We start from the raw sequence: 27,948 nt of genomic DNA on the forward strand, positions 1-27,948 counted from the left end.
ATCCTGAGTGATCACAAGAGGACAGCACCAAGTGCAGCTGTGAAGCCATGTTAGTAAAAAGGAAATGAAGAAACCTCAAGTGCATTGACTTTAATTGGACACAGATATGTACACCATGTTCATACAGTACAATATAGAAAATAAGCTCGAACAATCCAGCATTTATCTTCTTCCTTAAATACTTGTTTCTTTAACCCAGTATGAAAATATTTCACCAGCCCTGTCTTAAATTAAAGCCTAAAACCCTCCACATCAGGTGCACATACTCCATTTCACTACACAGGGGTTTGGTTTGGATATGTGCACCAGGCTTTCTTTAGGAATACTGTCTTTTAAGGGGGCTGTGGTGAGATTCAGTTGAGCAAATGTGATGCAAAACGTAGAACAAACTGCAGTATTCATGATGTGAAGCTACTAACACAGTTTACTGCAGGAATTTATAATGAGTGGGGAGATTAACTCAATTGGACACCCCCAAATAAGGACAAAATATCATAAATTCCCTGTTTCCTTTTTAAATTCTTGTCACCAGAACATGTTTACATCAATGTTTTGTGATTATTTTACATCATTTTGTTGGTAACACCACATTCACAGTCCCTTAACATCATGCAGGAAAGATTGGCCGAGTGAACTCAACATTGAACTCAACCTTTGTGTAAGACTGTACTCATGTATTCTCAATGGCAGTTATACTCGGGTATCGTAAAATGAGCCATGCTGAGTGGAAAATGTCCCATTAAAATCTTCACCACATATCCATACTAGTCTGTCTAAGTCAAGTTAGTCAGGAGTTTAGATAGAAAGTCTGTGGCTGAGCTGCTAAGACATTACATCACTGTTTCACAGCCAATGTGAAGCTCAAAATTAAGAGGAATCCGCTCTCCACTCCTGCTGAGAGTTAGGGAACTAATATACCCGTTTTTAAAGGTTCAGTGTGTAAGATTTAAGTGAAAGGGATCTATTGGCAGATATTGAATATATAATAATTCTAGTGATGTTTTCACAATGTGTAATTATCTAAATTGTACAAATTGTGGCTCTCTGCCCTAGAATGGGCCGTTTATATTTAAATACTTTATATTTACATCCCGAGCAGGTTCTCAAGGCCTCCATGTTTTTCACAGTAGTCCAAACTGGACAAACTAAACACCTTTTGAGTTTTTATGAAAACTGAAGGCTACTACAGGTTCTCTTTCATGTTTGGAAGGGGAGGGTGAGGTGAGGGGGTATTCAGCTACAACTTGCAACTTTACCACTAGATGTCACTAAATTCTACACAAAGAGCCATTAACAATGTTAGCAGGAGCATCATGGCTACATTACATGTCCTGCAATCTTAGGAGTAGAGCCTGACCTGTACTCGATTAAATATATCATCTTGTAGTCTTCCTTTGGTCCATTTGTAGTGGAGATGAAGGGATTTGTCACCAGGATTTGATGTTTGTTAACCTGTCCATGGGCAGGAGACTACAAGTGGAAATAAACTAGTAGCTAAATTTGGTACAAAGCATATTTTCTCTTTGTGTTAATTTAATCTATTGATGTATTTTCACCATTGTTAAATCACCTCTCGCATCTTTTCTGGCATATGTTCTCTAAAATAAAGTTTTCCAATTAGCAGATATCAAACCTACTGTGATTAGGCCAATATCTATTTTTATATTTCTATTTTCTCTGATCTCAACATCATCAATATTATTATTATGTTCTGGGCAACTTCTCAGCTCCACAAAGTTACTTCTGCTTTCTACTAAGCTTTAGAGGTGCTGGTAGGTGTATATTGTGACTTTAGATGAAGCTAAACTAGAATACTTCTCAAAATTTTGAACTATTCCTTTGAGTATGTGAGAAATTACAGCTTTTCTTTTTTAGCACTGACACTGGTACCAGCACACATTTGATCATAATCCTACAACAAGTGCTGTTTTATTAAAGGATTTGTTCCAACTCCAACCACAAATTCTTCAAGTCCTCTCACGTGCAAACTAAAAGACAATCCTTAAAACAATCTGGTAACTTTTCTTACAAAGTATAACACTAACACACACATCCAGCAGAGCAAATTCAAGCACCACACAAAAGCCTGGTAATACAACATCCACAGCTCAGATTTTTTATATTTCCAAACAGCCTTCAAGCATTCAAAGAAAAAACAAATTTCAATTCTTAACTTAAACTAGTGATAACTGATAGTCAATGCTTCCAACTAGGTTCTGTATATTCATACATTTGTGAAAAAAAAAAAAAAAAAACATTTCACATTGTTACACACTGTTTGATTCCAGTTAAAGTTTGGAAAGACTATCCTGTACATACTCTTAAAGTGCTCTGACAAAGGATGAGCAGTATCAACCCCGAACCTTAGCACACCACACAAAACACGAGTGTAAAATAATATGAACATATATGAACACTGTATAGGGGATTCAACTCAACATAGCCGTTTGAAGTCATTAAATGTAATCATTCTAACTCAGCTAAACAGTTACTTTGAGCAGCCTCTCTAAGTCGTCTCCGATGTTAAAAGAAGAAAAAGCGAAAGTGAGATGTGTTCATTTTTATCTTCAGTCCCATCTATATTTCAAACAAAGAACTGTTGAGTCATCTACCTCTTTCACACCTGTATTTCTGTGTACTGTACTGTAGTTACAAGCAAAGTAAAAGCTGTAAAAATTACATCACAAAGACCGACAAGTAACTTTTTCATTGGACAGTGTTGGTGATCTTGCATCATCACCGCGGGATCCATCTAAATGGCGATGAACAGCTAGAAATAGGATGTACACTAAAAGAGGCACCTTTTACCACAATGTTACAGTCGCTACATGTCGCCTACTTAAAAGTACATTGATGGGGGCATGAACTCAACACATTTCTGTCTGATTTCTTTTCATTTTTTGATCTGATACACAAACACCCATCCTGACATGCATCTGTGTTGCCATGGAAATCAAACTATTTGCTTCATGCTGAGAACCCTTATCTATTATGAAATCACAATGATGTGTTAAGTCTGTGCCAGAGCTTGTTAATGTCTCTCACACCTGCCTATAAGCAAACCAAACAAACTGTCTATAACGCCCTTTCCTATGGCAAAATTGTGAATGTGACAAATTTTGTGACTTAACAAAATAGTGTGAGAATTATGGCAAGAGCAAGATATAGAGGTTAATTTGCACAATTAGTTTTTTTCATTCTTTACACAACCTTTTTGTATAAACAATTGGGCTGAACACCAGGAATGATTCAAAGGGGTGACTGTCCAAAAGTGTAAGACACTAATACCCCACCATTGAGTGTGGCCTCTCCGAGCAGGTAGAAACGCTTGCATCAGATGACTTGAATGAACCAGTTCATTTGAAGCATTCTGAGACCTTCGCTCTGAGCAGAGGAGAAAATCCTTACTGTGAGAAACAGCCAACATGTTCAGAATAACAAACTAACTCAGGGAAGAGGCTTGACTGTCAAGACAACAATGTGTGATAGAAGGGAAAGTCAGTTGGAGGAAAAAGTTAGTTGTACGTATAATGAATGGTCCCTGTGTCCTTTAAGTTTTAAGTGCAAATACTCTAAAGTCACATTGGGGGAATGTTCTTCTGCTTTCAGTGGTCATCTACTCATACAGCAGGTTATGCATATAGTCCAGTAATAGGTGCGTTACATCCCTATATACTCTTTAGTGATGTTGACAAAATGTACAAAACAAAAATAATATAAATAAAAAAGCAGCCACAATCTAAGATAACTTGAACCTACATGAGAACAGATAATCACCTTGTACCAAGCTCCGGGGCTCATGACATACAGCAATTGCTTCTTGGCATTGTTCATATGCGATAAGGTTATAACCAAGCAGTCCTGCTTTCTTAACTTGCAACATTGATAAACAGCCAAATAAAACCAGATATATTAAAATGAATCTATGCTTATGTATAAACAGTATAGTAGTCTCTGCTGACTAATGACAAATTTACATCATCTTCCAGTGTGTGAGAAATAAGAGACAGAAATCATCTGCATGTCCACGTCTCTGAAACCTAGTGAATCTAGCCAAGCACAATAGCTAAATTTTTGCTTATTTGAACTATTACTAACCATTGGTTTGCCTGGCTTATGCAAGGCAGTGACCATACTCCACCTCTATGGGCATTCTGTATCTGCCTAAAACATGTAACACACGATGCACGGATGCAAATGACGTCACAGTGAGACAGACAGTTTCTAATAAATTACATTTGACAATGACCAAACCTGAACCAGATCCAAGCCTAAAACCTTCCCACCCAATCACACCAGCATTCAAAACTTCTGATTTCCGCAGTGAAATCAATAATTTTTTATGGAGCAAATGTAATCGTTGGATTTGCTTATAGTCAGATTGTTTGTGTCAAATAAAATTTTGTGTAGCTTTAACGTGAGTCCACATATTTGAGTTTTGAAATATATTTGTTATTCCCATTAACTAGGAGGGTTGTTGTGAAAGCATTAGCCATTAGTTTACCAGCTACAGTAGTTTATTAAAAATCCCTTTGAACAGTGACTAACCCATTTTTTACAAGGATGTGCAGAAAAGTGAGCCACACTCTGGTGGGACTGGATTTTTGTGTAACTATGTCGACGCCCATCAGGTTAGGGCAGCTGATCAGGGACAAACGACAGACGCTCAAGTGGAACCATCAAGCACCCAGGATGCCTTGATAAAAGCAATTATATTAAGACTTTATGCAGTTTGATATACAGTAAACAATAAACTTAATGTGGATTTTCATTCTATGACTGACTAGCATGTGTACACATTCTCTGACAAAAGTGACTATTGTTCTTAGTGCGGATGCAATACTTGATATATGTACTTTATCACAGTCCTGGGCAAAAGAGGACAGTAGAAAGGTGGTGTGTGTGACTTTTCAATACTAACAAATAATTACCATCGTTTTTATATTGATGTTGGTGAATTTACCTCAATGTCACATTAAATGTGATTGTTGGACCTGGTTAGTTTTGGAACCTAACACAACGTCATGTTTGCTAGCTTTGTGAAGTTAAAACCCACTTCTTTACTTGCTTCAATCAAAAGATTATGCTACACATAGCTCAATTAGATTGGTCAGCAGAGGAACCACCCTTCCACTATAAAGGCCTACACTGACAATAATACCACGGACAGTGGGTAATTGATGATCTAATGCAGGATTGCAGAGATGCTTGCTGGAATGTTTCCCCATATGTTGTTATAAAGACAAGATTGCTCTCCATTTAACTGGACCAGTTAGAAGAGAGATAGGCTGAAAGCTGAAGGTAAAAAGTTAGATGAGCAGATATGGATTTTCTTTCTTCTCATCTTTCTTCCTCTTTCTTCATTCATCATTACTTATGTTTCATCTCCATCTCCTTCTTCCTGCACATCTTCGTCTCTTTTGTCAGTAGCGTGTGGAGTACCAGTCATTGTCGGTCATCTGAACAAGCTCGTTAACCACGTCCAGCAGGTTGTAGTTGTGTTTCTTCAGCAGCCGCTGGTTCAGTGACCGGTCCCCAAAGCCCATCTCCACCAGCACGGCCATCATGGTGTCCTGGGTGGACGCGTCCACTGGAGGCTGCATGGAAACAAGATCTGATCAGTCCATGCAACCTGCTACAAATAATTTGAAAACAACGGTGAAGTTAACAAACGGACTGTTTGCTAATTCCCGACCCCAAACAAAACGATAACGGGAGCTGAATGGGCACGTCAGGTTTGACACCCTTTGTATTTCTCTGACAATGAAATGTTACTAAAGCCATTTTCAGACATGAACTCCGGAGGATGACCACACTTTCACATATGGAGACACAGCAGAAGATTCTCCGGTCAGACGCATTCAGAGCATAGCATTTAGCATTTAGTGGCAGAATATCATATAATTCTGCTGCGGAGATCATGTGTTTCGGTTTACAGCACATCCACACCGGCATCGGCCCATATCACCACAAGCGCTCTTTTCATCTTCATCTGTGTCTTCTGCATGTATGGCACCGCTTTTTCAATCAGAGATATTTATAGTCTTTATTTTTTTATTTTGGGTCTGTTGCATGTTAGAAACATTATCAACATGCCTGCTTGTTTGCTGTGAATCCTCAAGAAAAACTAAAACTCAAGAGTAACTCCTGAGCCTCTTACTTGGACATTTGTGTTCTCACATACAGATCCTTCGGATAATGTCAGGAGATTATACAGAGTTCAGTGCATGTCTGAAAGCATCTTGTGAAAAAAAATCTTTATGGTACGATGTTCTTATTAATGTAATATGTGATAGCTTAACATCAGATATAATGGGACCTATGTATGTTCATCTGGGTTTTTTTTGTGACCTCCTGGATGAGTTGTCAAATTGTTTTGGTAGATAATGGCTCTAACTGTGGTTTGCTGGAGTCCCAGATCTTTAGCAATGGCTTTTGATAGATTTCAATTACTTTGTTAACGGCATCATTTGTTGAGGCCTTTTGGCCTTCTTCACAATGCCAGACAGGTTCTTTGAACATTGAAATAATTTAAAACTGCATTTTGTGTTTAGTTGGGTTATCTTTGTCTAATATTAAAATGAATTTGATGATATGAAACATTTAAGCGTGACAAATGTTCAATTATAGAAGAAATCAGGACGGGGGCAAATACTATTTCACGGCACTATACTGAATGGGTAAAGTATCAGATCGGCCTTTGTGTTGGCAGATATCTAACATTAGATGGATTAGCTTGGGATAAAGGCCAGAAAACTTGATAGTAGTATCTCTGGTTTTAGTACTTTAGGGTTTCCTTAAATATCAAAGTGTTTAAGACACAGTCATCAAATATATTGTACAAAATAAAATAACATATATATAATGTAAGTTACTTGCTGACCTGTGTGGGGCCTTGTCCAGTGAACAGAGCTTTGTAAGCAGAAGCAGCTACTGACAGAGCTCCCTTCACCAGGCCGCTGGTGATGCCTGGGTGCCTAAGGAGGGACAATAAGGGGTTAGATCAAAAGTGTGACATCTATTATGTAAAAGCCTCGGTATTTAAATAGACCCAGACATGTTTCTGCACAAGTAATGATAAGACTTAAGAATATTGTAGGAGCCTGTAATACTCATCTCTCTCTGTGTGTGTGAGTGTGTGTGTGTGTGTGTGTGTGTGTGTGTGTGTGTGTGTGTGTGTGTGTGTGTGTGTGTGTGTGTGTGTGTGTGTGTGTGTGTGTGTGTGTGTGTGTGTGTGTGTGTGTGTGTGTGTGTGTGTGTGTGCGTGTGTGAGAGAGACCTGGGGTCCTCAGGGTTGTCTTCTGTGCCCTCAGTATCTCCAGTGTCATCTGTCTGAGTCTGTTCAGAACCAGAGGCTGCAGGACAACAAAATATCACAGTATCATCATCATTCTGGACTCCATCACAGATTGATCCAGTTTCAAAAACTCTGTCAGTAATCATACCTATTTGTCAGTATCCGCATGGATGACAAGATACTAAAGACTAAACTCTACAGCCTATGTACAACCTGACAGAGAGTGATATAGTGTTTGCAGACTCAAACTGGTGGAAATATGCTTACCATCCTCAGTTTGGTACAATTCAGAACCCTCGGCTCCTTCCCCAGCAGCAGCAGTAGCAGCAGCAGTGTCAGCATCTGTTTCTCCACTGCTCTCTGGACTGTGCAGAGTCAAGGGTAAGATATTTTTCCAGCATTCATATCAGTGGAAAAAACTTTCGGGCATGCCCAAAACCTTAGAACAAAAACAAGTTTTAAATCTAGATTGCACTGGGAGGGTCAAAGGATGTATTCTACTGGAGAAGGAACTCTCTAATGCAGGCCTATTCAAATGGTGGAATGCGGGCCACATGCGGCCCAGAAGCAACCACTGAGTGGCCCAGCCCGTGGTCCCGCAAGAAATGCGGAGAATAAAATTCCTACAATAGTACAGACCATGAATGCAACGCACTGCATTGCATTTTCAAACGCTCCACAAATGCATCTCATCCCCGGCACAAATCACGGATGTGATGACAGATTTCATTGCGAGGTTGAAAGAGAACTTTGCTGGTCGATTGGATGGACTTGCTCTGCCCACAGAGGTAATGGGTTTTGCCAGAGACCCGTTCAATGTTGCAACAGAAGGGGACTTATCCGCCAGAGCAAAGGAAGTGCTCCCTTCCATCGATGAGGGGAAATTCATACTCAAACTTGTTGATAGCTAATCACCCATTACCATGGCACAGGAGCTTCGCACAAACGGGCCTGCTATGTTTTGGGCTGTAGCAACCACAGTGCTCAGTATGTTTGGATCAACATACACATGTGAATCAAGATTTTCACATATAAACTAAAAAAAAAGCAGCTCTCGTTGCTCCCTGAGTGACAGCACTCTTCACCAATGCCTTCGAAATTGCATTGACATCTTACAAAATAAAAGCCACTGCTCTTGTTCAGAACCAAAAATGTCGCTTCTCCCACTAAGAAACTCAGCAGGGTAACTATAGCCTACAAATCAACATAATGTGGAATGTGTAACGAAGCCATACCTAATCAGTACTGGGGATGTTGTTTTTCTGAGAAGACATGCACTGAAGTTTACATTTCTGTTTGAGACCAGGTATACTGTCAGCAACTCTTTTCAAAACTGACATCATGTCTAACCAACCAGTCTGCTCCTCTCTTTTTATTACATAAATACTGTTTACATTTTCTACTCTGCATTTCTTCTGTGCATCTCAGTCAAGCAATAATCAAACAAGCTCAACCATTCATGTGAAAATTCAGATTGTTAGAGACTATGAGTCTGCGGAGGGCTTTGTTTTTAAAGAAAAAAATGTATATTGTAATTGATTAGTGAATGAAAACAGTATGCCTATTAAAAACAGAGCACAACAGAGAGGTCAAAATGCTTTCAGACATGCACTTAACTCTGGAGATCCTCTGCTGTTTCTCTGGAGGACGTGTATGTGTGAATGAAAATGTCAGAGTGAAGGCCTCCAGAGTTTCTGCGGACTTTCTCCACCTGGCCCCCTACTACAAAGTCTGCAGAAAGTCGTGAGACAATGTGAGAACAGAGCAGGAGATCCTGCACTGGATTCACAGTGAGCAAGTGGAGGGGCTTCTAACACGCGACAGACGCAAAAATGAAAACAACTAAAAGAAAACAGATATCTCAGGGTGAAAAAGCGGGGCCAGAAACGCATGGTCCATCTATATATACAATCTATGTTAAAGAGTTTTAGACATATTAGACAAATACACCCCGTTAATGCTACTAAACTGTTAATGTACTCAATGATTTTCTCGCATTTACCTTATTGTGCTACAAGCTGGTCTCAGGGGTGACTACGTTAAACCATTATATACTCTCTACAAACAATCTTTGGAGCCACCATCAGTGTACTATCATTTTAAAGTTTGATGTATTCAGCACCACTTGTTAATTTAGCTGATATGTGCCTGATTTACGGTATTGTCTTTTATATGGGCCTTTCTTTCTGGAGTTTGTATGTTCTGTATGTGTCTGTGTGGGTTTTTCTCTGTTTACTCCAGCTCCCGCAGTCCAAAGACATGCAGATGTGAGTGTGAACGTGTTGTTTGTCTCTGTATGTCAGCCCTGCAATACACTGGTGACTTGTCCAGTGTACTGTATATCCTCGCTCTCGCTCTGGGATAGGCTCCAGCTAATCATCTGCAACCCTCAAAGGATAAGCAGTGGAGATAATGGATGGATGGATGGATTCTTTTATATTTTCCTGCTCAAGAACCACAGATGCAAGTTAGCTATACTTAACGATTGTGTTGTATATGGACCCTGTTTATCTAATAAACTGAATTCAACTAATAAATGACACAGGGATTGGAGATAATGGCCTTTCTTATATCTCGTCATTAATACTGACCTTGGTGTGACGATGGCTTTAGGTGGGGCCACCACTTCAGGTGTCAGTGGCTCATCATCCAGCGTTTGAGATGTACAAAGCATGTCGTTGGCACTGCTGGTGCCCGACAACTCTGTCCCTGAAGCTTCATTTGCCTCAGCTACTCCCCCGTCCTCAGCAGTACTGCCTGGGTGGTCAGTAAGGTCAGAAGTCGGAGTATCAAGGTCTGTGGGGGTTTGGGCTGAGATGTCACCAGGCTGGGACAGAGCAGAGCTGCAACAGGACAAGGAATTGGGGATTAAAGGGACAGCAACAACATACACAGCAGACAACATCCAGCCGCCATGTTGGAGTCACTTCACCCACATATTCCCACGACAACACATGGTGACCAGCTCTGTTACTCATGTGCTGACATGGCACATACCTGTACATGGACTCCCCCAGTGGTCGGCTGGTGTCGAAGCAATCAGGGAGGATGATGATGTAATCCTCTGAAGAGGTGGAGGAGGAGCGACTTCTTCTCTCTTCTCCCTTCTCCCCTCCTTCATTCACCTTCTCCTCCCCTGGCTCCTTCTCCCTCTCCTTCACCCTGGGCTTGACACAGATGCTCTCCATGTGGGACTCTTCAACCTCATCTGCATTAGAATCGGGAAAAAAAGGTTCGATGTTTCGAGGAAAACACACAAAACTGGAAGGAGAGTGAGGCAATAAAGCTGTTTTGAGACATGAACTCGGGAGGATGTCCGCACAATTCTGTCAGGCTTTCTCTGGAGATTGCCTTCCACACATGAACAATGCAGCAGGAGATCTCTGCTCAAATGTATTCAACACAACACAGAAATCTACGGAGCGTTCAGGCGAGGGCTGGTGCAGCAGACAGAGGCAGGACATAATGTAAACATTCTGCTGCCAAGATCATATGTTTTTGTTTACAGCACATTGACACCGGCATGGGCCCTTATCACTAAAAGCTCTCTTGACATCTTTGTCTGTGTCTTCTACGTGTATGTGTAACAGATGTGGATTGGGCATAGGTACGAACGACTCAGGGGGTTGTTTTCCAGCTTTTTATTTGCTCCTGCAGACAACAACACACATTGTCTTGCTGTGATTAATTTCTCTCCTCTTGCTGCACCTCCGTTCCTCAGCAATGCAAAACAACACTGAGGGGGGAGGGGTCGACAGGAAGTATGAACTTTCGGAGGAACACAAAAGGTGATGCACAGCAAGGTCATTTCCGCAGGAAACGTTAATAAAGTAAATTACAATTAATAAAAATAACAAATAAAATTCACAAATACAAATTATAAATAAGAATAAATAAAGTGCATTTCTAACTCTGTTACATATGGCACCGCATTTCCATCCTGAGATATTTGTATTCTTTTTATTTATTTTTTAAATATACGTCTGTCACGTGTTAAAAACATCATCAACGCACCCACACGCTCACGGTGAATCCTGCAGAGGATCGCCTGCTGTGTTCTGGCATCTGCACATTCAAACATTTGAAATATGTAGTGAAGACTGTGAAGGGATTTAATGAAAAGTATAGATTGTATTTCATCATAATAAGCTTATAAATTCTTGAGTTATGGCCCAAAACATTTTGTGACAGTTTAAAGTGACCTTGACCTTTGACCAAAACAATTCTTACTAGTTATTCCTTGAGTCTAAGTAAATGTTTGTGCCAGATGTTATGAATTTTTTCCTATGCATTCCTGATATATCATGTTCACAATAATGGGACCAACTTTAGATCACAGTGACTTTGACCTTTGACCACCAAACTCTAATTCTGATTTCATCCTTAAAGGTTCAAAGAGCGCCAAACAGGGAGAAATTCCCTCATAATGTTTTCATCAGAATGGGACTGATGGACAGAAGCATGACATGCCATATAAACATCATGCTGCTCAGGTTTGCAGAGAAAACAAAGGGTTATCTTTAAAGGCATTTACAAATGAAAGCTGCTTTCACCAAAGTATAATTAGAAATTATGTCTGCGTCAGAATCAATAGGTTTGATCAGCTAAGAGCACAATATATGCTGGGCAACTACAAGAAAATGTCATTTTCCACAAACCAATACATTTAACCTCTTATCAATTCGAGTGAAGAAAAAAGTGAGTGAAAAATAATAAAAAATTTCCCATTGAACTGTGAATAAAAAGCAGTTTGATCAAAAAACCCAGTGAAAATGCATGATTCGCATGTCATGACCAAACAACTCAACCACTGTGTCTCCTGCTCTCACCTGTGGCTGTGGAGGCCCTGGCTGAAGCAGGAAGCAGGGTTGGTGCCGAGTTGGGACCTGGCCCCGGGGTCAGAGCCACAGACGTGGGAGCAGGTAGGGATGCTTTCAGCGGGGAAGGGAGGGAAGCCTTCAGCGTAGCAGGTGGTTTCAGGGTGTTGTTGGAACTGCTGGGGTTACTGTCTGGAGTCTCCTCTGTTTTCAGTGATTTGCTGTTCATGCAGGAGGAGGAAGAGGAGGAGGAGGAAGAGCCACCCTGAGCAGCTGGACGTGCCACTGAGAGTAAACAGGAGGATAACTGTTAGACACTGTGACACTTTTCTCTTTCAGTCAAAAAAATTTCAAAAAAATATGCCAAAGTAGACTTCACACTCATTGTGTCAACACAACTTTCAAGCTTTGTGTTTACAGACAACTGACCAATCACTTTTTTACCAGCAAAAGTACTTGAGACTGATTAGTGATTTGTGACATTTCAGTCCAGGGCATTTTGGGTATTTATTACTGATTGTGGGAAGAATGTTAAACATACCGAAACACCAGATGGTCAAAAGGAAGACATTTTTTTTAAAGATTAATTGCAAGTTATCTTCCATAAAAGACAACGCAAACTCAACGTAAACAATGAGACAGGATTTATTATAATATAAAAAAAATATTAAGTATTTAGTTTAAAAAGGCAAAGAGGTAATGATGTCTGATCTACTGAGCGGGCCACATGGCTTTCATAGTGCTGCCATACAAGCCAGTCCCCAGTCAGATTTACCTTTAGCCTCAGCGTACCCTCAAGATTGGCCTGTATCAATGATGGCCAAAACACATGATGACACTACTGAAGTTATGTCCCTAACATCCGCTGGTGGCTACTAACACCTGCTAACATCTACTGGCGGTTGGTAACTTAAATTTTGCAGAAGACTTTCAAACGTACAAGGGATATTCAACATCTTGTCCTATATTCTAAATGATTGTAGCTGGATGCATACAGTGATCGCTATGAGCCCGAACGGTGTCCTATACAGGGTATACAAGAACGCTCCTGATGTTCTAAGCTTCTTGTAGAAATTAATGAGAGTAGCATGGGTGAAACAAATGATACCAAAAGATTGGCTAAGAGCTGGAGGAGTACTGATACCAAAAGAGGAGGAATCCTCAAACATCAGCCAATTTCGGACCATCAGACTCCTCAATGTAGAAAGCAAGATCTTCTTTGGCGTCATAGCCCAAAGGCTGACAAGCTATCTGGTAAAAAACAAGCTGGTGAATACAATGGTCCAAAAAGCTGGAATTTTCTGGATGTTTAGAACACACTAGCATGATCTGGCACCAAATCCAATCAGCCAAGAGTGAGAAGAGAGATCTACATGTCATCATATCATGTTGGCATCTGATATTAGTGGTGGACCACGATCGAGTTGGCAGCTGATGGTGGATCCTGACTGTGGACTATGGTGACATCCGATCGTGATGGTGGATCCTGATCGTGGTGGCTGGTGACCGTGGAATATGATTACAACAAGACTGCTTGATATACAATATGTCTACTCACATACTCGACCATTACTGACAATAATCCATCAATTAATTTACCTTCCATTATGCTACAAACTGTTTATTCTAATCAATGCTGTAACTACCCTTGTCTTTCTGATGTTCTCCATTACACGTGGCATCTATTGCACTTCTGTATGTCCTGGGAGAGGGATCCCTCACATGTGGCTCTCTCTGAGGTTTCTATGTTCTATTTCCCCTGTTTTTTTTGGTAGTTTTTCCTTTCTCTTGTTGAGGGTTAGGGGCAAAGGATGTCACACCTGGTTAAAGCCCTATGAGACAAATTGTGATTTGTGAATATGGGCTATACAAATAAAATTTGATTGATTCATTGATCTTCCTTGATCTAACCCTAACCCTAACCCATTTGGGTCAGAACCACATAGTGTCCTCTGGGCTGCTTTCGACTTCTTCAAAGTACCAGAGCCATTCATACATTTGGTTAAAGCCTACTTCAAAGATCTTATTCAATTTCAATTCTGCTTCACGACACCAGATTTTACACCATATGGCAGCATCTCGAAATAGGCATCATGGCTGGCTGCACTATCTCCCCACTAGCATTCACCATGGCAATGGAGGTGATTATTAGAGCTTCAAAATGGGTAGTAGGTGGGGAGCGAAAAAAGTCAGCGGTCCGATTAACACTAATCAGGGCCCACGTGGACGACATGACAACCGTGACCACAACAGCACCATGCACCAGACGGTTGCTAGGGAAACTTGAAGAAAACATCACATGGGCCTGAATGAGGATCAATCCATCAAAATCGAGAAGCATAGGTAAGAGACCATAGGTTCTACATTAATGGAGAACCCATTCCAACAGTGTCTGAGAAACCTATAAAAAGCCTTGGACGATGCTATGATGCAAGCCTCAAAGACTGCGAGCAGGTCCAGCAACTGAAGCAGGATGTCAACAGTGGCCTTAAGAACATCAACCAGTCTATGCTTCCTGGCAAGCTAAGGTGCTTACAGTTTGGCCTGTTACCCCGACTGGTGTGGCAACTTACAGTAGTTGAAGTTCTTATCACAAGAGTTGAGAACATGAAGAGAATGATCAACTCCTATGTGAGAAAGTCATTAGGAGTCCCAAGATGTCTGAGCAACATCGGCCTGTATGGACACGGCATCCTTGAGCTGCCTATCTCAAGTCAAAAGCAGCTTTCCAGCACGCTGACATTGTGGGCCAGGTTCAACACGAAGAGGAGGTTTGGGCCTAGGTCTGAGTAGACCCTTGTGGAACAAGGCAACTCCTTTAGAGCACCGATCTGGTAGTTCTGGATATCCGGCGTCAGGAGTAGGCAGCAAGATGTGCAAAGACTGTCACTCAATCCAGACAGTGGATGAAATGGGAGAGCATAGAGAAAAATAAAGATCAGCTGGAAGGACCTGTGGGGAATGGAAGCAAGCAGGATTAGCTTCCTGCTTCTAGCAACCTATGACATCCTTCCCTCACCCAAAACCTACAGCCATGGCTGAATGAAGATCCATCCTGCCCACTATGCTCAACTCCAGCTACCCTCAGGCACATCCTCACTTTTTGTTTAATAAGTCTCTCCGAAGGTAAGTACACATGCAAACACAGCCAGGTACTCAAACGCCTTGCAGAAACAATAGATACAAAGAGAACCAAGGCCTTACCATCCAAAACATCAGAAGCAGTTCAAAGGACAACATTTGTCCGTGAGGGGGAACAGAGACAGACAGGGCCTCCTCCACTGACCAGGAGTCGTCAGTTGGAGCAGGCCCGAGACTGGGAGATGTTGGTGGATGTGGGCCAGTGGCTTACAGTCCCATCACATATTATCACGACCACCCTAAGACCTGACCTGATACTCTGGTCCAACACCCTGCGAGTCATTTATTTCGTAGAACTGACAGTACCCTGGCAGTATAATGTTGATGAAGCGAATGAGAAGAAAAGGCTGCTGTATGCAGGCATATTCAACATCTTGTCCTATATTCTAAAGAAAAGAAAAAAATATATATATATATAGAACATAATATAATAAATTTATGTTTGTTGTTGTCGGACAGGGATCCATTTCTTGATAAAAGTACCCAAAAGACAGTTTAAACAAAAGTGTAAAAAATTTAATGATTTTACCGTTGGATACTATATAACTTTTAAGAATATTATCTTCATTGTTGGTTGCTCTCTTCATTTGTATAATACATTCATATTGTGTGATGCATTCAGTGTGTGTATGTACTTGCTTTGAGTGAAACTATGTTTGTCTTTGGACACAAGACAAACTTCAGAAGAGCATTCTGGAAATTAAGTCTTAACTCAACTCAACTCCACTCAACTCCACTTCACCCTCATCCTCTCACCTCTTCCCTTCCAATAAGGTTTAATACTAAAGTGCTTGTGTTATAAGATTTACAGTGTGGCTGTCTGCACATGAGCTGTACCAAGAATCTTATCTGTCAACAGATCTGTGTATAATAAACTCATATATTTCAGTAAGAACCACTGAGGTTCTTTAATTTGACCTGACAATTCACCACTCTGAGTACCACACTGAACCTTTAAAGAAAGAGAGATAACCAAGAGAAATATTCCTCTATTCCAACCTGGCACACCTGCTGAACTACCCATATGGGTGAGTGTTGTTTTGAGGAATCTAATGTAAGATAGCTGACGTGAGAACAGGATCTAAGACAGGGCTCAGTCATTTTGACGTGAGAATACCACAAAAAGCAATTTCATCAGCTAGCTGCTAATGTAGATGACAGCATGGAGCTGAGTGGGCAGAGCACAGTGGCTTTATCAGAGCTGTTTCACTGAAAACAACTAACGTCTGCCAAAGGAACAGAATGATGAGAGCTGAGGGAGTCAAAAACAGTAAAGCTGCAGAATAATGCTCAAATCCATTTTCATAAAATACAAATGTGTCAAAGTAAAGAACCCTCTCAACACCACTTTGTCAGATTTCAAAAAAGTCAAGCACAAAAAGAGAAAACAAATATCCCTGTGTCCTATTAGCAGGATTTCTGTAGGTTTCACTAAGTTCAATTTAAGATTTAAACACCATAATAAATTAAATTTATGATTTTTGTCAAGTATGACAGATATGAAAGAGTCAGAGTTCTAGAATTACTTACACTTCCCCATAATTGAAGACAAGGTGAAGTAGCCTAGTAGAGAATAACCCTCGAAGCACCATGTTATGTCTTAAACTACAGAGACAGTAGATATGCATAGCCAAACAGAGTTTACTGAGATCAATTCCTACCTTAAAAACTACGCATGCTGCATGTAGATATAATTACGACATACTTATTTGACACCTAGTACGTACAATTTTAACAGATTTAAGATTTTTTAAGGCCTAAAGCCCTGTGGGTCTTTCTTTGACTAGAATCTACAATACATGTCAGAGAGCTCTGTGATTGGTGGTGCTTCTATAGTTTTACAGACAAGCTTGTCAATACAATCAAATATCATTACACCTGTAAGAGGGCAGAATTTTTACGGGTTAAAAGTGTTATGGTTTTGTCCAGCGGAGGGCTTAGCTGCTTCAACATAGGAAGGTGGAGCTTTTTCGTGAATCAACTTTAGTGAAAAGTTTGCAGTGGAGGAGAGCGGGAGAAATTTGGCCTGGCTGAAGTTTAGCTCCAGGACTTTTCCACAAAGTGTCCAGAGACAAAATCAAAAGCCGGAAAAAGAGAGAACATTAACTTGTAGGTAGTTAAGTTCCTGTATTGGAAGACGCTGACTAACCAGTGAATTAATATTTTCAACATTCTTCCCCAAAACAAATGTCATGACACACTGGGGGACTGAAATCTGTAGCCTTATTGATATGTAGTATGACTGGGTTCCTGGTTTTTGTTGAATGTTCCAAAATGATCCATTTTTTAAATAATGACTCTTTTACCAACTCTTATCTTTAATTCATCTTATTTTTAACTTACTCTGTATGTAGGCTGGGAAACAAAAACAACAGACTCAAATTGGAGGACAATCTAAAAACCTGCAGGCTAGTAAACAATTTCCATGGACGGCTACAGACCAGTGACCTGTCTTCTGTCCAGTAACTGCTTCTTTTACCTGTCCCTGGTCGGGACCCTCTCAGAGGGGCGTGGTCGGGGGCCTCCTCCAGGGTCATCGAGCGAATCACAGTTTCACAAACAAACTGAGAGCCACTGATATCATCCTCCCCCTCCTCCTGAGCCGGGACTCCGCCCCCCTCAGCTCCAGATCCTGCCCCATGGGGGACATCTGAGGACCAGTAACAAGAGGACAAGTGTTCTGAGGCACAGACGAGAGAACTCATTGACCAGCCCTGTGTGTCCTACTCTACCCACACAGTCGCATTCAACAATGTCATCTTCAGCTTGTCCTTAGCTGATCAGTGACAAACATCAAACCAAACACATGTAGACCTTTTCCTAAATGACAACATGAAAAACATGTGAGTGTAATTATGAGACAGTAAAGTGTCTCTGACGATTTCATTTCTGTTTTCATTAGTAAAAAGGGGGGACTAATTTCTGAAAATATTTTGCCATTAATTCTCTTATTTCATCACATATCTCTGCAAAACTGATACAGAGAAGTTGCCATTAATAATCAACTGCATTAGTTCTAATTAATTTCAAAGAGATAGAGACTGTCATACTGAAACTTCAACAAAAAATGTTCTATTATTTACTTTGGTTAAATTCCATGACATTTTGTCAAGGGTTGGGACATGGCCCAAGGAAGACCCAATTAAATTTTGGAGCAGATTCAAATAAATGGGCACATTATAGAGTGAAACACTATAATTTTAACCAAGCTTGACTAAGTGTGCTCACACGTCCCTCCTGGCATAACTCGCTCCTGATTACTAATTGTATGACACAAATTAAGAGTGTAAATAGTGAAAATGTTGTAGAAGAACATGCAAAATACAAAAGAGCAGTACACAAGTCTGTTGCCCTGCTGTATGCTGAGAAGCATTCCTGCTAGGACACTACAGTATAGCAGTTTTAAGACATGTCCAGCAGAGGATGCCCAGAGAATTGGCTTCAGACGTTCTCTGCAGTTTGCCTTTCACACATGCGCAACGCAGCAGGAGATTCTCCGCTCAGACGTGCTCACAACATAATCAAATTTTCAGCAGGATTCAGGTGAGGGGTGGTGCAGCAGGCAGAGGCAGGATGTCACATATTAACTCTGCTGCGTACTGTAGATCACTTCATTTTGTTTACAGCACATCGACATTGGTGTCTGCTCTTATTACCAAAGATCCTCTTGACATCTTAATCAGTTATTTCTACGTGTGACTTCACTTTTTCACACAGAGATATTTATTTAGTTGTAGTTTTTTTCATTTTTGCATCTGTCCCATGTTAGAAGCTTCAACACCCCCTACTCACTCGTGATGAATCCAGCAGAGGATCTCCTGCTGTGTTCTGACATCAACTCCACTGGACTTTCGACAAATTTTATACTAGTGGACCAGTCAGAGCACATACACCTCCTCCGGAGAAACTGTGGAGGATCTCCGGAGTTCTGTGCATGTATACGAGCAGCTTATCTTTACCTCAACAAAATTCCATCAAGGAGTTAAAAAAGTATGATGAAGAAAACTCCATTACCCATGATGCTGTTGATGACCTCTGCCTCTTCCTGGATCAGACCCAAAGATGGACTGCTCTTGTCGTGCAGGTGGCCATCTTGAGGCAGAGGGGATATGCAGGGAGTCATGTCTGAATGGAGGAAATTAGCAGAGAGAGAGGAATATTTACATCAACTCCAGTCTGGCACAGGCTACCTTATTTGTAATTGCAGTAGGACTACATCATTGTTGGGACATGGAATTTGTGGATACCCTTCGGCCTACATGGGTAGTCAAAAGCCTTGAGCACATGTTCTTTGTCCTGGAGAAAACCAGAGCAAGGCCTCCCAGGGTGCGGCAACGTCACACAGAGGTGTGAAACCCCCCCCCAGGGACACAGGTTTCAACTCCCATTGGTCACTCTGGACCCGATGACCTGTGAGGTCACCGGGCCAATATAAGGCCAGGTCTTCCCCTCTTTTGTCTCTTTTCTACAATCCCTCCAAGGGACAAGGCTGTCCAGCCTCTTTCCCTGCATCGCCGAGGGAAGAAGCCTGGCTTCTCCAGCTCACATCTTCTCTTTCCATCCAACTCTTCGAGAGGAGCACAAAGGTGCAGCTTCCAGCTCATCTCACCAAGGAAACCTCCTCGCAACCCAAGCTCTACCAACCTCCTAGCAGTGACGCGATATCCTGCAGGAAAACTTCAACCAGCAACTGAGCTACACAGCTCAACAGACCCACAAAGTCAGGAGCCACAAACCAGCAAGACGACTTCACAAAACTGCGAACTGCACAGCAACTCTTTTTCCCCTTTCCACTGACGGGTAACACAACTGGGCTTAATAATTATACTAGGCTAAGCAAAGACTGTTTATTCGATTCTGTTTGATGTTTATAAGTTAGATTTATGTTGCTGTGATATTGTGCTTACAAGTTATTTTGAAAGTTAATGTTAGTTATGCTCTTCAGTCCTTCCTTGCATGCATCTAGTAACTTTCTCTAATTTGGCACACACACAGACACACGCATAACTCTTCACCTAATTATCTCTACAGGTCGTAAACATTCCAGTAGGGGGGGGGGAAGGGTGTTATCACTTTGGCCAGCCGCCATTTTGAAAGCACGCTGACTCACACAGACACACACACATGCATAGTCATACCTATCTTTGTTTAGTAAGTACACCGTTAGTAATTTGTGTTTTTATACTTTATTATATTCATAATAAATGTTTTTCTTTCACAAATGTTTTTTCATTAATGTTGCATAAGTGAATTTCGCCAACCTCTACACTGTCAAGAACTCCATATCCTTCAACTTAGCTAACTATCTATATGGTAATTTTGGTTATAGCTATTAATTTAATTGTTAATCAGAGTTCCAAATTTGTAGTTAGTACTTTTATGAGACTTAATCAATAAATTGGCTATCTTTTCCCTTCCTTTGAAGGGTGGTGCCCCGAGGTAACTTTAATCAATTAAAGTTATTATTTAATATTAATAATAAAATATTATTTTATATTTTATTTTGATAACCAAATTTATTGAATGCCGGAATGCACACCATTTTATGGTATCACGTTTAATGCATTATTGCACAACATCATTGATACTGGTTTAGCAGGACCAGCTTTTGAACACTTACACAATTAGTGTTTGCACAGACAGTCAGGTATGATCAGGTTTTTGAATTATCACTTTTTGTGTTTGTGGATGTAGACATTGTTTCAGAAACTTGGACAAGCCCTTAAAATGGTTTTGAATGGACCAAGTTACATTACATAGAGCTATTCCCGTCTTAATGATCATCAAAGAGCTTTACACAACAGAAACATTTACCCATTCATATGGAGCCTCTCTATGCTGCGCTTTTCTATGACACACTTCACTTACACACTGCTGGCACAGCCCCCAGGGGCAGTTTAGGGTTCAGTGTCTTGCACAAGGACACTTCGGCATGCAGACCGAGCCCTGGCTTTGGACTTAATGTTTTATATGATATTCGTGTTTGATCCCGTTGGCTGGGCTATATACTTGATTTTTTTATGCTGCACGTGCCTGAAATCGGGGGTAGCTACCGTCGGGTTCAGACACAAAAAAATGAATTCCTGTCAAAATCAGGGAGGGCTCCGCTGATTCTCTCTGGCTTAATCAGGTTCAGACAGATAATTGTGGCCCGGGCTGCACTTTAGTGCAGACCCAGAAGTTGCTCTGTCCATAGCTAGATTATTGACTCGAATGTGATAGTTTACAATGCGCTGGATTGCCAACGTGTTTAGGTCAAAAGCCACTGTAAAATTGATTTAAGGTTATATATATATATATATATAACTCTCCACTACTGGTATTTTGTGATATATTATTTTGCCAAAAAGAGGCAAAACACACTATAATCAGAGTCTAAGATAAATTTGACTGATATTTATATATTTTGTATACTGATATATATTATTACTGACATCATATTTTCTATAAATATCCTGATAACAATGTCATTGTGAATTTTTTTGTTCACAATAATTGTGTAGTGAAAATGTGATATTATGACAGCTCTGTCCTTAATACGATCAACAGTGGGATTAGCATCATACTCGGAGTACAACACACTCACTCTCTGGACCCAATCACTTTGAACCACTAAAACTATTCTTACCAGCAGGGGTGTTGTTTGGGACACTCTCCAACTCTTGAACGATGTTGATGTCTAGCAGCTCAAAGGAGAGAAGATCCTGACAGATAAACAACATCAGACAGCTAATTAAAGAAGCGGCCTTAAGGGAAATATAGGAAGTGAATGTGAAAAACATTGACAATAAAATATTAATTGTAGATAAACCAGGTAGGATAAACATAAACGTTTTCTAACTTCACTCTGCACCATACACTGTTTATAAAAAGCTCTGCATACAACATCTAGCACACAAACAATAAAAAAGTCACAGTATTTTGTAGAACTGTTAGAGTCTCACTAATGACAAGAAAATCTTTCAAAAATAGCTATAGAGCATTTACACAGGCCAAGGAAACAGAAATGTTTAGAACAGGCACAGCACTTGTGCTTGTGCATATGTGCTTTTTCTGGCAGCTCAGTGGTTGTAATGTTGATTTTAACTTTACGAAAATGTTTTATTCTTGCTTTATCGAGTCTGTCCTCATGTTTACCTTTATCTGTTGGTTTGGGTTATTGTCTCTAAAAAAAAAAATCTAATACAGTGCATTGTTAAATTGTGCAGCAAAATCACCATCCTCATCTTTATAAGATGAGGTCTTAGAGGAGGGCTCAGTCAGTCTTGTCCAAATCATGTATTCCGAGTCATCCACTTTTTAAAGAGTTTGTGTTGCTTCCCTCTGGTCCTTTTAAAAGCTCATTTGTCCCTGCTGTCATCTGCCTTTTTAAGGAGTCTATGTGATTTTTAGATTGTATTTATTCACATTTTATTTATTGATTGTCTGTTTTTGTCATGCACTGATTGCTAGCTGTACTAGAAATTGCCCCTCTGGGATAATAAAGATTTCTTGACTTGACTTGATTTAAGGATTATTTCAGAGGGCTGATATCAGATTGGTACTTGGCATTGGTTAAGTTACCCTGTTCAGCTTGTGGAAAGAGTAGAAAATAAATTATAAAAAAGTATAAGTAAATGACTTGGAGCCCTAATGCAAAGTGTACAGCAGTGTTGTGATTGTTATTACCTGCGCAGTGAGCAGGTCTACAGAGGGGATGAAGTACTCTTCCTGGTCCACTGACATTAGAGGCTGCTCTCTAGAAGCTGCACAGGCTTTTCCATCCTTGGCCACTGGGTTTTTACCCTGCATGAAGAAATGACAACCATTTCAGTTAGATTAGTTCACTTTTTCCAATAGAATTTTACTGTATGTCTCACTGGGTGTATTTCATCAAACACTATCCACATACATATTTGGAGAGAGTAGCAAAAAACACATAATAATATCATGATACCAAATTTAATAATAGTCTTATTATATATTGATATAATATCAATATATTTTTTTTCATTTATCACGGTTGTCGTCAATACCAGTACATTGAGGACACCCCCAATACATATAAAGTGTTTATATCTAGTATATTTCTTATTTATATCGCTGAATTTCAATGAATTTCTTCAACATTCATCCACCTATTTCTTCTACCTGTGGTGTGACACAGGGTGACACCAGTATCCCATCAGCCATCATGGGTGCAGGGGCCAGAGGGTCGACCACAATACTGCACCACACCCTCGGTCCAAACTGCTCCCCAGCGTGGGCCAGGCGCCAGTGGGAGGTGTAGGAGCCCTCCACAGAAGGAGCACACAGAGCCACGCTCACTATCCCGACCTGAATATGCAGAACAAATGAAGTGGGTCAGCGACATAACAGGAAAGCAAGGATATAAAATACAAAGCAAGAGTCAGGGGGCAGTAATGTGCTGACGAGATCCATTTAATTCAGTGCCACATAGAGAAAGCAGCCAATATGATCTAGGTGAAAAATATAGCATGCTTTTCTAAAGATAATTGAAAATGAAAACTTCCCTCTTGATATCTCACCTGTCCTGGCTGAAGGAAGGGAACAGACACTTCTCTCCAACGGTCCCCAGATCCCACCGCTAGGTTCCCCCACATGAACTTCAACTGCAAGAAACAAACAGTGATGCTAAACTAAACACTAACCGTATGTAATGGTGTCACACAGAATTATCAAAGATTCTGCTGTCCACTCAGTGTATCCATTTTGTCTTAATAGCTTTAGTGTTTGAGTCTCACCACCCTCATCAGCAGCAGCAGGCAGCTGATTTGAGTGAAAGATCTCTGATAGACCTACTGTCCACTCCCTGCTCATTACCAAACAGCAGACAGACACAGTCAGAGAGCAAATGGTGAGGACAGTGGAGAGAAAGCCAAATATCTCACTCAGGAGCTGGTGGAGATGAAAAAAAGTGCTAAGATAGAATTCTAGACATCCAATTACCAGGTGGACACAAATTCAACTTCAAGTCAATACTATTGTGTTAAAAGGCAACACTTTTCTTATATCAAACTCACACAAAACAGAAGTTGTAATATTTGGTCCCTCAGAGATGCATTATCTAATGATATAGCTACTATAGATGGCAATCGCCCTTCCCTCCAGGGAAACCACCAGGAACCAGGGGTTTTCCAGATTTATCCTTTGATTTACATTTGCAATAAATTTCACACACTGCCTTTTCATAATATTGCAAACATTAGGTACATTCTGTCTCAAAAAGATGCAGAAAAAAGAGCCCATGTCTTTGTTACCTCCAAATCAGGCTTATATGGCACTTACAAGTGCTACATGTAAGTGCCATATAAGTGAAACTAAACTGAAGTTTATTTTATTTTATTTATTTTATTTATTTTATTTATTTTATTTATTTTATTTATTTTATTTATTTTATTCAAGGTATAGTCAGAAGAGATGTGTCTTTAGTCTGCGGGGGAAGATGTGTAGACATTATGCTGTCCAGATGTCAATGGAGAGCTCGTTCCACCATTTAGGAGCCAGGACAGCAAAGTGTTTTTGTTGGGTAGCTAGTTGTCCCTCGCAGTGAGGGAGCAGCAAGCCGATTGGCAGATGCAGAACAGAGTGGACGGGCTTGGGTGTAAGGTGCAACCATGTCCTGGATAATGTCACCATCATACCTTAAAGAGCTCATAGTTCCATATCACCCCACTAGAGCACTGCGCTCCCAGCATTCAGTTTGGGAGGCAGACACCCTCTCTACGTTTAAGAGTAGGCTTAAAACCTTCCTTACGATAAAGCTTATATTAGAGCTGGTTCAGGTCTGTCTTGGACCTGCTCTTAGTTATGCTGTTATAGGCCTAGATTATGGGAGGGGACACATGGAGCTTCTCTTTCCTCTTCTTCCCCTTCATAACATTAATGTCTCATCAATACATGTTACTGACTTGAATTCTTCCCCATAGTCCCTCTGCTTTATCGTTTGAATTTATAATTACAACTAGATTGTTTAAATATACAATATGCCTACTCACATATACTATGATATAATAGGCAATACCTCTATCATTACTGCTCCCTTCATCTGTCAGAACTTTTCTTATTTATGAATACTTTACACATTGATACACCTCTCATTTTTATTAAACACTGTCTTTTCTCATCAATGTTGTAAATGTTATTTGGTTGATGTGCTTTCTTACACGCAACATCTATTGCATTTCTGTCCATCCTGGGACAGGGATCCCTCACTTGTGTCACTCTCTGAGGTTTCTGCCAATTTTTTTCCCTGTTAAAAGTTTTTATGGTAGTAAGTGCATTATCTAGGCATGGGGTAAGGGCAGAGCTCTTACCTCTGACCTTCCGATTAGTGGATAATCTGCTCTACCACTAGAGCCACATTTGCCTCCTTCAGCTTTAAACACAAAGTTAATGCTATTGAAAATAATTGATTATTGGAGAGTGCTCTTTTTTCCTTCTAAAAGAAATATAACCTTGTCCCTCCAATGACAATTGGGTCAGATGAGAGCGTATTGACCAACCAATCCAACCAAACCGATAATGCCAGAAGGATAAGCTCTAATGAGAAAAGTGCAGAGGGGTACTGTAGAGGACTGTACCTTAGTATCAGCACTCCAGCTGATAGTCCCAGTGTTCCTCATCTTCCAGTACTTAATAAACTTAGTCCCAGGACGCAGTCGGGTTCCATCAGGAAGGTTCTCGTCCAGAAATGCAGCAGTCATGGTTGGAACCACCAGCGGACAGGGACGCTTTGGACGCCTGGGCAAGAAATAAAATCTATTTATTCAGCATTTACCTGAAGTTTTTCGTTTAAAGATTTTTTATTTCCATCAGTGTTAAAGCATCCGTGTTCATCATATGTGGCACCTCCCAGCAAATGTAAACAAATCTATATGTGAATCATTTTACATGTTTTTCTCTTGTTTTTTTGGTGACATACTCTGGGCTGTTGTGCTGGGTGGCTCGAGGCTGCAGAAGGACGGGGGAGGAGCTTCCATCTCTGTGGGAAGAGCTCCACTGTATGCCCCGCCTCTCCATCCTCAGCTGTTTGCGGATCTCTTTGACCTCAGCTTTAAGCAGGCGTTTCTCTGCTTTGAGCCGCTGCTTCTCCGCCTTGCGGAAACTGCGGTCACCTCGCCTGTAGAACCTGAAGAGGGAAAACATAAAATGAGGATGAACTGGGGCCCACACGCTCAAATTGGCAGAGGACCCCTAAGCCAGGTAATATGTGTAAAGTGACATTTCCTTAAAAAACGTTCCCATAAAATTGTGTACAGTGATATATAAAACATTTGAATCGTATTTCTTTAACCAGGCAAAATTATTGGGTAGAAATGTTGTATAACAGGAGACTGCCTCTGTTCATGTTGTAACACAACTGCAATATTAGACTATTGATGTTTATACACTCATCTTCGCCCTGCCTATTCAGTCAACTGCTTTTTTCTGCTGAGTAAATTCTCACTTCATTTTGTGAGCAGAAATGATGTACATGTTTATTTGCATATGGAGCGAGGAAGGGTCTGCATTGAATAATGTGATGATTTGTTTATATCTTCTAGATCAGGGGTCTTCAACGTTTTTCAGGCCAAGGACCCCCAAACTGATTGAGAGATGGAGCAGGGACCCCCTACTATATATATTGTATAAAATTGTGTTTTATATTAAACTGGGCCTGGTGCCATGTATAAACATAGCTACCCTGTTATTGTGCATTCAATACTAAGCTATTCAAATAATACACAGGTTCATATATTCATGTTTTTATTTTAAACATGTGCAAGGTGCCACTGCCATTTATAAACATACATCTTGCATACAACACTGAGCTATTAAAATAATTCACAGATTCATGTTTTTATTTTAAATATACATGTAGAAGGGACAGTGAATCCTCAAGCCATCTGTGGATGGTACACATACTCCCACATTAGTGATATGTCTGACCCTGATGAGTAGCACACAACTTATCTAACCTTGGACGGATGGAGGTTGTCAGGCAGAGGGTCATATCAGCCTCAGGCTGCAGTCTTGACCATGTTAATGTGTATTTAAAGACATTTAAATTTGTGGGAAAAAAATTGGTTATAAAAAAAAATTACTAATTAAAAAAATATAATAAATTGTCTAATCAACCACAAATTTCGCGACCCCCTTGCAGTACCTCCGCGGACCCCCTAGGGGTCGCGGACCCCCTGTTGAAGACCTCTGTTCTAGAGGCTTCTTCCCCTTTACGTCAAAATACAAATTATTTAAAGAACTGAAGACAAGACAAAAAGGTGTCGTACTTGCTGTGGTCAGGGGCAGGTGATCCGTGTTCCGGGATGGACAGAGGAGTCCTCGCTCTCACCAGGTTGTGACTGGGATCATGAGAGAAACTGCAGGGTTCGCACAGAGTACAGGACGTACACACACTGATAAGAGACAGAGATGGAGGGAAGAAGGGCAGGCCAAGGAGAGAGGTACAGAGAGTGTAGAGAGACAGTTAGAAAAGGGAGGGCAAAGCAGAGGAGTGAAAGGGTAATTCTAAAGAGCTGACATTGTGACTATGAGTACACAGTTTCACTACCTACATTGACAAATTATACCTTGGAATCCAATGACAGAGGACTGTTTGTTACTATACAATTGTTAAAAAGCAGAGTGGCTGGAGTAAGACTGTTCAGGTTAACAGTCCCATCCTAATGTCTGAGATATCAGGGAAAGAAT

At 40.6% G+C, this 27,948-nt stretch overlaps 1 protein-coding gene across 4 annotated transcripts in view; it reads right to left on the minus strand.

Annotated features, from left to right (window-relative positions):
* Positions 1-3,205: 3,205 nt before the first annotated feature.
* The window catches only part of nbr1b (NBR1 autophagy cargo receptor b), a 43,204-nt gene continuing 18,461 nt past the window's right edge, over positions 3,206-27,948 (minus strand). Inside the window, exons 8-23 of one of the 4 annotated variants that reach the window (XM_034592352.1) lie at positions 27,528-27,653; positions 26,180-26,386; positions 25,839-25,998; positions 23,784-23,867; positions 23,386-23,571; positions 22,924-23,040; positions 21,884-21,959; positions 19,270-19,380; positions 17,735-17,905; positions 12,127-12,399; positions 10,295-10,505; positions 9,889-10,140; positions 7,565-7,662; positions 7,280-7,355; positions 6,884-6,977; positions 3,206-5,597 (exon numbers count right to left, since the gene is read on the minus strand). In XM_034592352.1, the coding sequence (XP_034448243.1) occupies positions 5,424-5,597; positions 6,884-6,977; positions 7,280-7,355; positions 7,565-7,662; positions 9,889-10,140; positions 10,295-10,505; positions 12,127-12,399; positions 17,735-17,905; positions 19,270-19,380; positions 21,884-21,959; positions 22,924-23,040; positions 23,386-23,571; positions 23,784-23,867; positions 25,839-25,998; positions 26,180-26,386; positions 27,528-27,653 (2,416 nt within the window). In that variant the 3' untranslated portion in view covers positions 3,206-5,423. Of the gene's footprint in view, positions 5,598-6,883; positions 6,978-7,279; positions 7,356-7,376; positions 7,498-7,535; positions 7,663-9,888; positions 10,141-10,294; positions 10,506-12,126; positions 12,400-17,734; positions 17,906-19,269; positions 19,381-21,883; positions 21,960-22,923; positions 23,041-23,385; positions 23,572-23,783; positions 23,868-25,838; positions 25,999-26,179; positions 26,387-27,527; positions 27,654-27,948 lie in introns of those variants that run through there. The other 3 variants (XM_034592353.1, XM_034592354.1, XM_034592355.1) reach the window with 3 other exon arrangements.

The sequence above is a fragment of the Hippoglossus hippoglossus genome, chromosome 8 (genome assembly GCF_009819705.1).
Source record: "Hippoglossus hippoglossus isolate fHipHip1 chromosome 8, fHipHip1.pri, whole genome shotgun sequence".
Lineage (NCBI taxonomy): Eukaryota > Metazoa > Chordata > Actinopteri > Pleuronectiformes > Pleuronectidae > Hippoglossus > Hippoglossus hippoglossus.